Genomic DNA, 13212 nt, shown 5'->3' with positions numbered 1-13212 from the left:
GGCCTCGATACCACCACACCAGACCTTCAGTGCCCCGTGATGGAGGAGGACGTGGACGTTTATGGTTGTACATGCTCAACCTCGCACGTCCTCGGCCGGTGGTCTCTTCCTCCGTACCCTCAGTCATCCTCCCATCTCCACTTGGGCAACAGACGTCGCCCAGCCACTGTCGACACACTCTGCCCGAGACGGACGATGGTCCACGGTTGCCGTCAGTCTAGTCCCAGTCCAGCGCTTTCGAGGTTCAGGTCTGGGCCTTGCGTATGTTCTCCCCATCGTAGACGGTGCAAGCGATGTGATGAGTTGTGTTTGCTGCTGCTAGCCGTGTACCCTGTTTCATACAAAACCTGCTGCCACCCTTCCGACCATTCACACCCTGGACACTGCTTCCCACATGGGTTTTGTTTCCTCTTCACCGCCGAGGGTTTAATATCTGCCGTTGCCTTCTGAATACGAGGTTGCTTTTGTGTGCTGCTCGTCTTGACTAATACTCAACGGAGTTGCAGTCGTTTTGGTCTGGTTTGAATACCAACCCTTCGTCACCTTGTTCCGACATCATCGCCTCGAGCCGCCGAACACGACAATCCGCCATAATATTGTTTAAGGTGTTGGGGTTGATTTTCTGTCCTTCCTTTGAAAGACACGGTGCCTGTCCCGGCTGTATTCACTACCAGCAACACCGGTTGGGCTAATTGCGTGCCACTTACACCGTTCATCCGAAGTGCTACCTGCCGCATTCGAAAAAAGGTCTGGCCGAAAGCAGAAGAGGCGGACGTCACAACAACCAACCTCAGTCCGAAAAGACTTTTTTTCTTCACTTCTTTCATCGCCTCAAGTAGATCGGCGCAGCGCTCCGATCATTCACCATCACCACTTTTCATCTGATCTCAATCACCACCCCCTGCCCCCTGCTCGGCCACTGAGCGTATCTCATCGATCATCACCACCCTCACCGTTCTATCCCGATTTCAGTCATAAGAAAACACCATCAAGATGGGCGGAAGATTTTTCGTGGATTGGGAGCTGTGGCAGCAGATGACCTTCGTATGTTTCCCAGCTGAGTTGTCCTTCATGATCTGCAACATATCTAACGGTTGCTTCTAGGTCCTTGCATGTGCCATCGCGGTCGTCTTCGCCATTGGCTTTGTCAAGCTATGGTGGACGAATCGTTACATGGCGAAACTTGAGATTATCGATGCCGAAAAGCGAGCTCACGCCTCTGAGATGGAATCAACCGGTCTTCCTCCCCCGCGAAAGCAGTCCGACATCCCCTTCGGCGTCCGAGCTATCCAGTCTGGTATCGAGGTCGATGGCATCTGGATTTCTCGTCCTGGCACCCCCGCTACCGACTCTCCCCCGAACTCGGCCAAAGGCAAGGGCAAGTACGTCGCTCAAGCTCCCGTCTCGCCTTCCTCTCCCACGAACTCCGATCCTTTCAACTCTCCGGCATCGTCTTCTCGTGGCGGCAATAACTATGGCCCCCAGACCTATCGCCCCAAGTCCATGTCTTCTCAGGGTCGCGTCACAAGTCAAGCCGATGCTTTGAGACGTCTGGAGGGTGAGCCCAGTGCCAATGTGACATACCAGACATACCAGCCTCGCGGAGCCGGAGCCGCGGCCATGCACGACGACGAGTATGGCCCAACCGATCGTATTTCCGGGGACTATGGCGTCGATGTCAGAGTCCCTATTCGCCCACCTCCTGTCAACCGCCACCTGAACAACGCTCGCGGAGGTGGCAGCCCTCCTCAGCCCAAGGTCACTGGCGTTCGTTCATTTTCCGGAAGCCTTCAAATCCCCAACAACGGCAAGAAGGGTTACTCTACTGTCCCCCAGGGTTCCCCTGGTGGCGAGTTTTCCGACCCCTTTGCGAGCCCAAGCCGCTCGCCGGTCACCACTCCCGGTGCCGACCACGCCCTTTTGCCTTCTCACCAGGGGCACCACGTTACGTTCGCGCCCGATGAGTACATTACCGCCCATCACGACCATCACCGCCACCCCAGCGACGGCAGCAGTGGAAGCAGCAGCAGCAGCCGGAGCTAAAGCACCACGCTGTTCAGGAAGATTCAGGCTGAGGACAGTACATGATGAACAGCATTGGTTGGCACAGCGAGTTACTTTTTCAATGTCTTGAGGCATTTTCTTTTCTTCAACTTGGAATTCTAATAACAATGTATCATTAGTAGAACTGCCAATGCTGGGCAGGGTAGATGGAAAAGGACAAGGAATCTTGGCGCCTAACAAAAAAGGAGGCTCCCCAAAGGCGTTTGAGGATTGTAAAAATATCTACGGGCGGGGTTACAAGCAGGAGAGGCAGCGGGGGAAGGAGGGGAACAGCAGACGATCGGAAATGCGATGGAATCCATCGTCAGGCCTCTGAAATGAAAGGGGCACCGACTATCCTTAACAACATCAATCACATAGAAAGAATAAACAGAAGAGTCAAGAACAATTGCCTTGCAGGTTCAGTGATTCTTTGATCAGTCTATTTTCGCTCTCGGATGCGCTGACTGCTGGGACTTGTGAGAAGAAAGCGTGGTGTCAAGGCTGGGGGGGTTCAAGCAGCATAAAGTAAGCCCAATAGTAAGCCTGTAACGTCATGTAGGTATGTATCCTTGCACCTGGCAAGCGCATCTTCGGCTCCCACCATTGCATGAGGTGCCTTTCTCTTTGCTCCGTTCTTCGGCGCAACCTCCGCGATTTCGGCACCAGCCGCCGGATATGCCCAACTCCACGCCTCCCATGGGTCCCCTCCTTCGCTTGGCCCCTCCCTCCCTACCCACCCCACGCTGGCATGAGTGGCTCAACGGACATGACGTGCGCCGCCGATGAAGGATCCTTGGCCTTGAGGGATATCAACGTGGACATCTGAGCTTTCCCGCGACTACTTTTCCCTTCCGAGAGTATCTATCTATTCCGTCTGTGCACATAGAATCTCGGCTTTTGGAGTCATTACATGCTGGCCATCGCCTAGACTGTCGACTGTCTAGCGTTAAACATTCGGATCTAGCCTTTTACTTGGAGATATAGAAAGGCGAACAAACCGACATGTCTCCCACGGAACTTCACCCCGGTACCAAGGGTTTCTCGGACGCGGCCTCATATGACGCGTACCGGCCCTCGTACCCGCCCGAGGCGACGCAGCGGTTCCTGTCGCATCTGAAGATTGCCGAATTTGCACATGCCAATGTTCTCGACCTGGCGGCGGGCACGGGCAAATTGACAGAGGTTCTGGCCGCTAGGCACGAGAGCTTCAATGTCGTGGCTGTGGAGCCTCATGCGGAGATGCGCGCAGAGCTGGAGAGGAAGGCGTTGAAGGGCACGGTGGTGAGGGATGGGTTTGCGGCCAAGGTGCCATTGGAGGAGGAGTGGGGCGATGCGTGTGTTGTTGGACAGGTCAGTCTCCCGTTCCCTCTCAGGCTCGACTTGAGACACTTTGGCTTCAAATGATTCACCGCTGACATGACCTTATGAACAGGCTTTTCACTGGTAAGGGAGCTTGAGGAGTTGCCGTTGGCAAGATACTGACACCGACAGGTTCGCAAACGAGGATGCTCTCAAGGAGATCCACCGCGTCTTGAGACCTACAGCTGTGCTGGGTTTGATCTGGAATATTGAAGACTGTAAGACCTTCTCCATTACGATATCCGCTCACGAATTAAAGGATTTTCCCAGCTGACAATGGCGATAGACAACAAGCCAAAGCATTGGCAAGCCAGCACGCCATGGGAGCAGTCACTAAACGAGCTGGTCTTTAGCCTTGGCACCGACGGCCAGCCCCGCTTCCGCGATTTCGTCTGGAAAGACGTCTTTGACCGGCAGCTCGACTCGAACCCGCTCAAGGCCGTCAAGGACGTTGTGCTCGAGGGTGGGCGGAAGATGCCCCTCTTCAGCGTTCCTGTTGGCGAGGAAAAGGTGCCCTTCACCGTCTGGCTTACGCCCGAGGCGGTGTGGAACCGTATCCGTACGCTGAGCCAGATCGCTGTGCTGGAGGGCGCGGCAGCCAAGGGTTTCAAGGACAGGTTTGATGAGATTCTGGCGGGAGAGACGGTCGAGAAGAATGAGAAGGGGGAGGTTGCGCTGCATGGCGTCACATATTTCGCGTGGACTTCGAGGTTGTGATTGGTGACCGATGAGCTGGGAACTGAGGGTATATTTCATACTTTGTAGATTTTTGTTTTTGTGTTATGAGCGTCTTCGACGAGTATCATCTGCAGACGCAGTGCCCAGCTTCAGCCCCCCGCGTAGCCATCATCAAATTCTCATCCTCCTTTCCCTCACGAGTCCGCGGAGATGTACATGACTGTACAACATTCATCAGCATGATAATTCCAAAGCTGCTGGGACACTTTTGACTCACCGTTGTTTCCTCTCACAAACGCATCGCCGTACGCCCGCCTCTTGACGCCGTTGACGTACTCCTCAGTCTTTTCCAGCGCGATGTTCATGTAGCCGTCAACAGACTGCAGCTCACCTGTCGAGCGTGTTAGTTCCCCAAACCAAGTCATACACGCAGATGCCGAGTATTTTCAGCCTCAACATGACCAATCACTCACCCTTGTAGACGACGCCCGAGTTGAGCTTCACAGTGACGGGGTTGCCGATGATGTCGCTGAGGAAGCTGGAGGGGTCCTTACCCTCGCCCTGGCTGATGTTTCCGTTCTCCATTGTGAAGCTCTTTGCTCCTGAATAAGGTAATCTTGATGGAGGCGATCGGTGGGTATAAGGTGCAGTCGGCAGTGATGAGTGAGTGAGTGAGTGAGGCTGGCACTGGATGCGTTGACGATGTTTCGAAGATTGCTGGCTGGGAAACAGCTGGCGCCGATGCGGTTGACGGCCAAAGCGGGGCTGGCGGAAGGCACACTGCACTGGTCGCACCAAAAGATACCAGGTCCCAGGATGGTTCGCACTGTAAGGCTACCTGGGCAGCGCACACCCCACGGTCTGAAGTGTGCAGCAGGCAACTGCAGGTGGGGTCCAGCAATCAATTCTTGCGCTCTCACCACGGAAACACACCACACCACACTGCAGCGACCGCCGCCCCCCAACATAATGCGCGCGCCTTCCAATTCATTCTCGGGGCGCATGGCCGTGATGCTCTCTCCTGCCGCCTCTTTTCTTCCGGCATAGCCCCCGAGCTTTCCGTTTCTTTCTACGTTGTCGAAAACTGCCCTTCCAAAAAAAACCCAGCCGTTGGCTACTGTATCTTTTCGCCCGTCGGCTTTCCATCGACCCTCCTGCTGGCCCCTGCAACGCAACTTTGATCGCATCGCATCACCATTTTTTTTTCCTCCAACAAAATCGAAAACCAGCCGCGCCACGATGGCAGACGCAGCGAAGCCGAAAAAGCGCTTGCCTTTCAAGCCGACTGCGTTGCGCCAGAAAGCTGCACCGAAACCAGTAGTCAATAATAGCGACGATGAGGACAACGATGACGGGATTAGCCTCTTCAACCGTGGCGCCAGCGTCTTCGAGCAAGAGCGACTGGAGCAGGAACGACAGCGCAAGCGCAAACAGGCTGAGCGGGAAAAGAGCTCGCAAGCCCCTTCTCCCGCGAAAAGGGGCTCCTCACCAAGACGAGCAAGCGAAGATCCGTTCCACGAAACCAACCACCAGCATGAGGATCTCAGGTACCACCATCCCTCTCAAGCCTCGCACCACCCCTCCATGATGCTGATCTGTCCACCGTAGCAGAGGCCCAGACACACCGCCGTCAAAACGTTCCCGTACAAGCGACGAGTCCCCAGAGTCGAGAATAAAGCCGTCGCCTTCCAAACGAGCTGGCACCGAGACACCATCCAAGCGAATGACACGCGCCGCTGCTTCCCGAACGCCGCGCAAACAGGAACCTTTGCCATCGAAGCCTGTTATTTCGATCGACGATAGCGACGACGACGAGGATGACATTTACGATGCGTCTCCCATCCGCAAAACCGTTCCTGAGGACCGTGATCCCTCTCCTTTGGTGATAGACGACGACGACGATGATCCATTCGAAGAAAAGAATCCCGCTGCCACGGAAGACGACGACGATGAGATGGCGGAGTATATTCGAGCGGCAAAGGAGCGGAAAGAAGCTCAGGAGAGGCTGGCGAGGGAACAGAGCGAGGACGCGAAACAGGTAGTGGTCATCTTCGTCACCTCTGACATACCCGGCGTCGTCAGCAAGCAGTTCAAGTTCACCCTGTCCAAACCGATCAAGGTTCTCCGCAACGCATGGATAGACGTGCACAGCGGACGACTGGACCTTCCTCAGTCAGAGATAAATGAGGTTTTCCTCACCTGGCGCGGGCACAGGCTCTACGATTTAACAACTCTCTATAGTCTCGATCTACAGGGGGAGTACCGCAAGACAGCTGGTGGGCAAGACGGTTTCAAGGACGACTGGACAAAGGTGCACATGGAGATGTGGACACCGGCGCTGTGGGAGGAACATGAGAGGCAAGTGGCGAGGCAACGCAGGCATGACCGCGGGGAGTACTCCGAGGACGAAGGCGGCGGAGACGGGGGTGACGAGGTCGTAGAGGCCGAGCCCGAGGAGCAGAAGATCAAGGTTCTCCTCAAGACCAAGACGGACGAGCCCCTCAAGACATCGGTGCGACCATCCACAAAGATTGGAACCATTATGGAGCTGTTTCGCAAGATGCGTGGTTTGGCGCCTGACGCTCCCATCACGCTCATGTTCGACGGTGATGAGCTTGAAGAGGATGTTACCGTCGCGGATGCTGACATAGGCGACATGGAGACGATCGAGGTCTACATAAGATGAGGGCCTCCCTCTAATGCCCGTCTACCACTAACGTGAAACGTGCAGATGGTGAGACTAGGGCCACGGTTGCCGGTGACGAGCAGTGGATTTTGTTCGAGATACCCAGGGAGTTTGAGCGAGTGTCACAGGATGGCTCTGTGGACGTGCTTGGCAGAGCTGGAGAGGCGTTGGGAAAAGTCATTTCCATATCCATCTCTGCGTGAATCTAATAGCAACTGATCCAATGATATCTACTGCGGGTGACTTCAATCATGAATTTCTACGATCTCTTGAGTTAGCATCGCAGAAGAGGTTTAGACCAAGGCCACCGTTTTCGTAATTCTCTCCTTAAGCCGGTATAGCCAATAGAATTCGCACTGGAACGATGAGAGCGGGGGAGATGAGGGTAACGAGATTTTCAATCTGGTAGCTATCTGGAGCAAAGGCCACGAAGACCCGTGATAATTAACGTCCATCCTTCCACATAGGGCGTACAAATGAACAAACAATTCAATCATACAAATCATCGAGCCGTCTGTCTTTGTCTCAGTTTTTGTCTCAGCTTCTTCCTCGGCGGCACTCGACATTGACAAACGTCCTGGCGTCAGGCGTGTTTCTCCCCGCAGCCCGCACACTTGGGCTGTGCATCGTCTTCGGGGAAGCACCAAGCCTGAGTACTTCTTGCCCGCCGAGAGTGAGCCGCGAAATCCTCCTTGTTCTCCTCCTTGGCTTCGTTCTCTTCGGCGTCGGCGTACTCGTCGTTGCGCGCCCGGATGTTGAAGTAGCGAGTGCTGTTGTACTTCTCCCCCAGACGCTTGGCGACGTCGTTTGCTTCGTTGAGGGAGACGAGACGGCGCTTGCCGGGGTACTGCTCGAGGACAGAGCGGACAATCTCCCAGACCCGTTGCTTGTCCGTCAAGGACGTGGTTGTCCTGGCACTGCGGTTCTTGTAATCGACAAAGGTGTCGGCATTGCGGTTGACCAGCGCCCGCGGTTCCTTGTCGTTGTTGTAGCTCTTGAAGTGGAAGGAGATGGTGTCCGGCGCGGTGAGTTTCTCGCCGGTCACTTCCTCGCGGGCGATTTCTGCGGGGGTGCGGCCGACGGCGTTCTCGCGGTACAACAGCTTGGGCTTGTATTCGATCAGAGCTTTGGTGAGGAGCTTGTCCCGGGACATGACGGCCGTGTGCAGAGGAGTGTCGCCGGAACCTGAGAGCACCTCCAGCTCGGAGCCCTTGGAGTACTCCAGAATCAAGCCGAGAACCTCGAGGATCTGGTCGTCATTGTCGTACGACTTCCTGTAGGTGTAATGGTATCCTCGACAGACACTGCTGATCCACGAGTGCAGAGGGGTTGTGCCGCTTTCGTGAAGGTTGTTGCGCTGCTGGAACAAATGGGTGACGATGCTCGAGTCGACGACTTCCAGCATGGGACGGAGCCTGCAGGCCTTGGGAGAGCAGTCCAAGGCAGCATGGATGATGTTGTCACCCGCGTTGTTACGGACCATCTGGTTCGCGCCGGCCTTGATGAGCATCTTGGCGATCTCGAGTTTGCCAAAGAAGAAGGCGAGCCAGAGGGGCGTTTCGCCAGAGGTCGACTTGTATTCCAAGGAGTTGGGACACGCCTGGATGAGGTACTTGACCGTCCTATCGGTGGCCTCGTTCGACGGTCCCATCACGGCGCAGTGCAAGACGAGCTCATCTGGATGGCCATATCAGCAAGGAGTGTACCATGGAACGAATTGCGGCGTACTTACTCTGAATTCCTAGCCACTTGGAAATGGCGCGGTCGAAACCTCCAGGCGACTGGCTGAGGTGCTTCAGTCTGGGATCTTCCCGGGCTGTCTTGGACTTTCCAAAGTCGGTGTAATGGCGATGCGGGGCATCGCTGAGGAACCATTCCACACTGGCAATGTTGCCATTGAGGGCAGCATGGAGGAGGGGCGGCGTCTTCATCCCGGTCGACCTGACAACCATGTTGCGCCCTGCTGTTGCCCAATCCTTCCTGTAATGTTGTCAGTACAGCCGCGATCATCACAATGATAGCTACTTACCTCTTCTTTCCGTAGACCGTCAATCCCTGGTAATATCTCGGCTTCCTCTTCATCTCGATGCCACTCTTCTTGACAAGGTCGTCCAGCGGAATGCCCGCGCCGGTTCGGCTGATGATCTCGGCCAAAACTGTGGTTCTGCCTTCTTGGACAGCCCGAAGGAAGGCATCTTCCGGGAATGAGAAGCGCCCTCCGACATCCTCTTCTTCCTCGCCGCGTCGGCCGTCGATGAGCTTCTGACCAGCGAAGTGGGTGGCCATGTCGAGAAGTACCTTCAATCCGGCTTGGTCGTCTTGTTGCACGACAAACATGAACAGGGATTGTCTACAAGTGTTCCACGGCTTGCCGTTCGCCATCGCAAAGGTTTCCACGCTTTCAGTCAAGGACTCGATGGGCTTGACAGTCGACTTGACTTGCATTGACACCTGACCAATGTTCTCAATTGTGAACTTCTTATCGACGATCTCTGAAATGATCTTGGGTTCGTCCTTGGAATCTGCGTCGCTTTCGTAGGACTCCTCGTCCTCGTCGTCGGAATTGCCGTTGTCCAGCTTGTACCGGGTTGCCTCCTCTTCTTCTGGGGCATACTGAGCCATGACAATCTCCAAAATTGCCGATGCTACGTCGTGATGACCGCGAAGAAATGCCAATGAAAAAGGCGTGTTCTGTCTATCGTCGTTGACAGAGATTTTCAGTGGTGGCTCATCTTGATCCTTGCCCCAAGCTTGCAAAGTAAGACTCTTGATCTTGTCCACATTTCCGGCCCATGCAGCCTCAAACCTGTGACTTTGTTAGCTTCATTACGTGACGCTCTTGATTCGGTGACTTACATCTCCAGGTAGGCAGCCCTCCTCGTTTCAGTGACGTCAGTCACACCGCTGAAAGAAATGTTGTAGTCGTATAGGTTGAGTCTCTCCTCAGGCGAAGAAGCACGATTGCTCGAGTTGCCTTCGGGAGCTTTGATATCGGGGTACAGCTCCTCGAACGTCTTGCCGCCCTTGTCAATGATGGTCTTCTCCACCTTCTCGAGCGTTGCGATGACATCCTTAATGGCTTCCATCTTCTCAGACGCACCCTTGGTCTCTGCGTGCTTCTTCTTCTCTTCTTCGTACCGTTCGAGTTTTCTTTCATAGCTTGCCTTGCGGTATTCAATGTTCTGAGAGAACATCCAATGCTGATAAGTCCCCTCTTCGTACGTTCGGAGGAAGCCGTCGATGCCGCCGGGTAAAGAAGGCTTCTTGAGAGATGTCTTCTCGCCCTTGTACTCGTGCAGGTGCTTCAGCTGGTTTCGGACGAGATCCAGAATAGACTGGCCCTTATTGTATCGTCGTTGCCATTCGTCCGAGATGACCTGGTGTGATTCGTTGGTCAAAGTGTTGGGGTCTGCGCCGTTCTCGAGGAGTTTGAGGGCTATTTCCGGGTCGGAACATCCCCCGATGGCAACGATCAGGGGCTGTGTCACTGACCGCTGGAATAGCTTCTTATTTTCCTCATAGGTACTGAGTCGGTTGGATGCCTTGGAGAATTTGACTGCCTTCAGCCAGGTGTTGAAGTCGATCTGAGGATTAGCGCCAGCTTCGAGTAGCTTGAGCACCAAGATTGAGTCTCCATTCTCGATGGCTGTATGAAGAGGAGCAATTGCCTGGGGGTCCCAGTAGCGGCTGCCAAACACCATGTGGTTTAGAGCAGTCTTCAGACCGGCCTTATCATGCTCCCACAGCGCATCAATCATCTCCTGGCTACCGTTCTCAACGTAGCGGTGGAAGGCGGTGCACCCGTTGAGATCCGCTTGAGATGAAGTAGCGCCCAGCTTCAATAACAACAAAGCCATAGACTTAGCCTTCTCGACAGGTAGCGATAGGGCAAGCGCAAGGGTAAGAATTGCGGCTGTGGGTTGCTTCTCAGAGTCGAGGAATTTGACTGGGAGAAGAGCGTCGCTTCCGAACTCACAGAGGGCCTTGACGGCCTCTTCGTGTCCTTCCGAGATTGCTAGGTGAAGGGGGGAGCAGGGGATATCCCAAGCCAAGACGTCAATCTTGTAGAAGTCGGGCTCGTCGGTGGATTCCTCCAGCACGAGATCCTCCTTGCTCTTATCTCCATCTTTGACCTTGACGAAGGATCCTGTAGCCATAGAATCAGCTTCGGTGTTGCCGGCATCGACCATGTCAATGTCAGAGTCCTCGTCGTCGCCCTCGTTGTTGGTGCTCCCGTTCATTGACGCGTCATCTTTGGGGACGCTCCGGGAGGAACCGTCTTGCAACTTGGTACGCATGTCTTTGCGGCGGCGATCCTGCTTCTCATCCTCTTCTTCCTCGTTCGCAATGCTCTTCTCCATGAGAATCTTGATCATGTCTACATTGCCTCGCTCGGCAGCAAGATGAAGAGCGGTCCGGCCATCAGCGAGACGAGCAGTCAACCTAGCTCCGTGCTCGACAAGACAACGAACAATCTCAGGCGTCGAGCCCATCACAGCCAGATGCAATGCTGAAAACCCAGTGTGTGACCTCTTGTTTGGGTCGGCCCCTTCCTGGGATAACCAGTCCAAAACTTCGTTGATATCGCCGTCCACAATACTCTGGGAGAGACGCGCTGTGTTTCCGACGTAGGCCATGTCTGTCCAGTCATCCTCGTTGAGAGGGTTGAAGGAACCGATTTGCTGTCGTCCGGGATCGTCCTATTGCCGACATGTTAGTCAATTTGTTATGCATAATGATAAACCCCGTAAGTCGATTGACCGAGGAAATGGCTCAGCACTTACGATCAGGAATGAGACCTTGCCAGAGATGTAAATTTCAGCCTCCTTCTCGGCCGCCTCTACCTCCTCCGGGGTTGATGGTTTGGGACAGGAGCCACAGCAATCTTCGATGACGTCCTCGACGCGACCAAAGAAGGCAGGATGTCGGTGAAGGTGGACTTCCCTCTCCTTGGGTTGGTTCCACTCGGCGTTGAGGACTAGGAATTGAGTCAGTCGGGGAATGATGTCTGCATAAGGCTGGAAAAGCTTACGCAAATCTCGAGTGTAACAAAGCTTCTCAATCTTCTTCGCATGGAAACTGCACTAGTCAGCAGGAGTCACTGCATCTGCGTTTGTTTTTCAACATACTGCTGGCCGTAGGGAACTGTGAATGTATGGTAGTTGGACACGTCGGTCTCATCAACCCAGTCTGCAACTTCATCCTCGTGGCTGTCTTTGATGTTGCCAAATAGCTGGTGGGGGTTGTAGCGATTTGCTGCTGGACGACCTCTCTCCTGCCTCCGTTTGTTGAGGTATTCGTCACGAACGGATGATGTGGGGAGTCGTTCCAGGATCAACAGTCGAGCCAGGCCGAGGGTTCTCTGAAAACTGCGCTCGAAAATGGTTGGATCGATGCGGCTGCGATCGAGATCAGGCCAGTAGACTTCGAAGTTGCGATGACTGTACTTGGACAGACGGTTCTCATAGGAAGGGCTTCGACGAGTGAGGTCGATATGGTTGATCTGAGTGATGAAACTGCCCAAAGCTCGCGGAGTCACCCAAACTTGCTTTCCGTTGTAGGCTCCACCAGCCGCGTCGATATCGAAACCAGTGAGAATCTTGACGCCGTTAGCTGTTTGTTTGCCGTCGTCTGGCCTGCATTGGCTAGTTTGTGATAGAAAAGTGAAATTATGCCACATACCTCTCCAATGGATTTATACACGCGCAAGACAATCTGAGTGGTTTGTTAGTCAAGTTTGCTTATCATACTCGCTTGATGCCTACCTGGATGTGTCGAGTGGGGTATTGAGAGGCAATCGTGATGGCATATTTGGTGCGAACGACAGTGACCTCAGTCAAAATGGCGTCTCGAACCGCAGTCTCAATCTCCTTGATTTTCTCAATGGCCTCGTCGTGGGTCAGTCCGTAGAGGAAGAGATCAACGTCAGATGCCGGACAGAACTTCTCGTGGTAGTATTCCCGAAGTTTGCGCTTGGAAGTGTTGAACTCAGCGGGGACTGGCAGAAGGGTATTGATGACGGAGGATCCAGCGGCAACGACGTTATCCCAGTTCATATCAACGAGGGAGGATTCGGAGAAGACGTTGAAGTTCTTCTGGAATTCCTTGAGGGACGAGACCACGGCAGGAGAGCCATTGGGTCGTCGCTTGTCATCTGGAAGGGCCATTATGTAGCGGTCCTTCTCCTCTTGAGTTTCAGAGTCCAGAGAACGCGCTCGAACCTTGATGTTCTTGGTGTTTTCGTTGAACAATGGCACAAGATTGATGTGAGGGTCGTCAAGAGCCGGGTTCTTGCGGTCCTGGGCGAAGACAGAACGAAGCTGGCTCTCATACTTGCGATAGGGTTCAATGATATCAATCATCGTCTTTTCCGGGTGGTCGTGGATATAATTGACCAGCTCCACATGAGTAGCTGGCAACTCCTGAAGGTGAGGGAGAGACAT

The 13212-nt window shown here is 54.2% G+C and overlaps 5 protein-coding genes across 5 annotated transcripts; 3 read left to right on the top strand and 2 right to left on the bottom strand.

Moving 5' to 3' along the window:
• Positions 1–993: 993 nt before the first annotated feature.
• On the top strand, positions 994–2043 carry CGCA056_v010790 (uncharacterized protein; the record flags this gene model as incomplete). Its single annotated transcript, XM_037326037.1, has 2 exons — positions 994–1044; positions 1105–2043. The coding sequence occupies 2 exons, from the start codon at positions 994–996 to the stop codon at positions 2041–2043; spliced, it is 990 nt and encodes a 329-aa protein (XP_037175219.1).
• A 1005-nt stretch (positions 2044–3048) lies between these two features.
• CGCA056_v010789 (putative methyltransferase) lies at positions 3049–4122 on the top strand (the record flags this gene model as incomplete). The annotated part of the gene is made up of 4 exons (XM_037326036.1): positions 3049–3396; positions 3479–3489; positions 3538–3623; positions 3692–4122. The coding sequence occupies 4 exons, from the start codon at positions 3049–3051 to the stop codon at positions 4120–4122; spliced, it is 876 nt and encodes a 291-aa protein (XP_037175082.1).
• A 155-nt stretch (positions 4123–4277) lies between these two features.
• LSM6 (U6 snRNA-associated Sm-like protein LSm6) lies at positions 4278–4668 on the bottom strand (the record flags this gene model as incomplete). Its single annotated transcript, XM_037326035.1, has 3 exons — positions 4278–4303; positions 4361–4474; positions 4557–4668. The coding sequence occupies 3 exons, from the start codon at positions 4666–4668 to the stop codon at positions 4278–4280; spliced, it is 252 nt and encodes an 83-aa protein (XP_037175088.1).
• Positions 4669–5322: 654 nt separating this feature from the next.
• On the top strand, positions 5323–6769 carry ESC2 (the record flags this gene model as incomplete). Its single annotated transcript, XM_037326034.1, has 2 exons — positions 5323–5630; positions 5692–6769. The coding sequence occupies 2 exons, from the start codon at positions 5323–5325 to the stop codon at positions 6767–6769; spliced, it is 1386 nt and encodes a 461-aa protein (XP_037174860.1).
• A 583-nt stretch (positions 6770–7352) lies between these two features.
• On the bottom strand, positions 7353–13212 carry MIMI_R883 (Uncharacterized protein; the record flags this gene model as incomplete). The annotated part of the gene is made up of 9 exons (XM_037326033.1): positions 7353–8446; positions 8502–8749; positions 8799–9575; positions 9626–11469; positions 11554–11747; positions 11802–11848; positions 11899–12368; positions 12452–12484; positions 12535–13212. The coding sequence occupies 9 exons, from the start codon at positions 13210–13212 to the stop codon at positions 7353–7355; spliced, it is 5385 nt and encodes a 1794-aa protein (XP_037174861.1).

Source organism: Colletotrichum aenigma (genome assembly GCF_013390185.1).
Source record: "Colletotrichum aenigma strain Cg56 chromosome Unknown KSG_Cg56_contig07, whole genome shotgun sequence".
In the NCBI taxonomy this organism is placed as follows: Eukaryota; Fungi; Ascomycota; class Sordariomycetes; order Glomerellales; family Glomerellaceae; genus Colletotrichum; species Colletotrichum aenigma.
The sequence above is the reverse complement of the archived record's forward strand: the minus strand, read 5'-3'. Positions and strand labels throughout refer to the sequence as shown.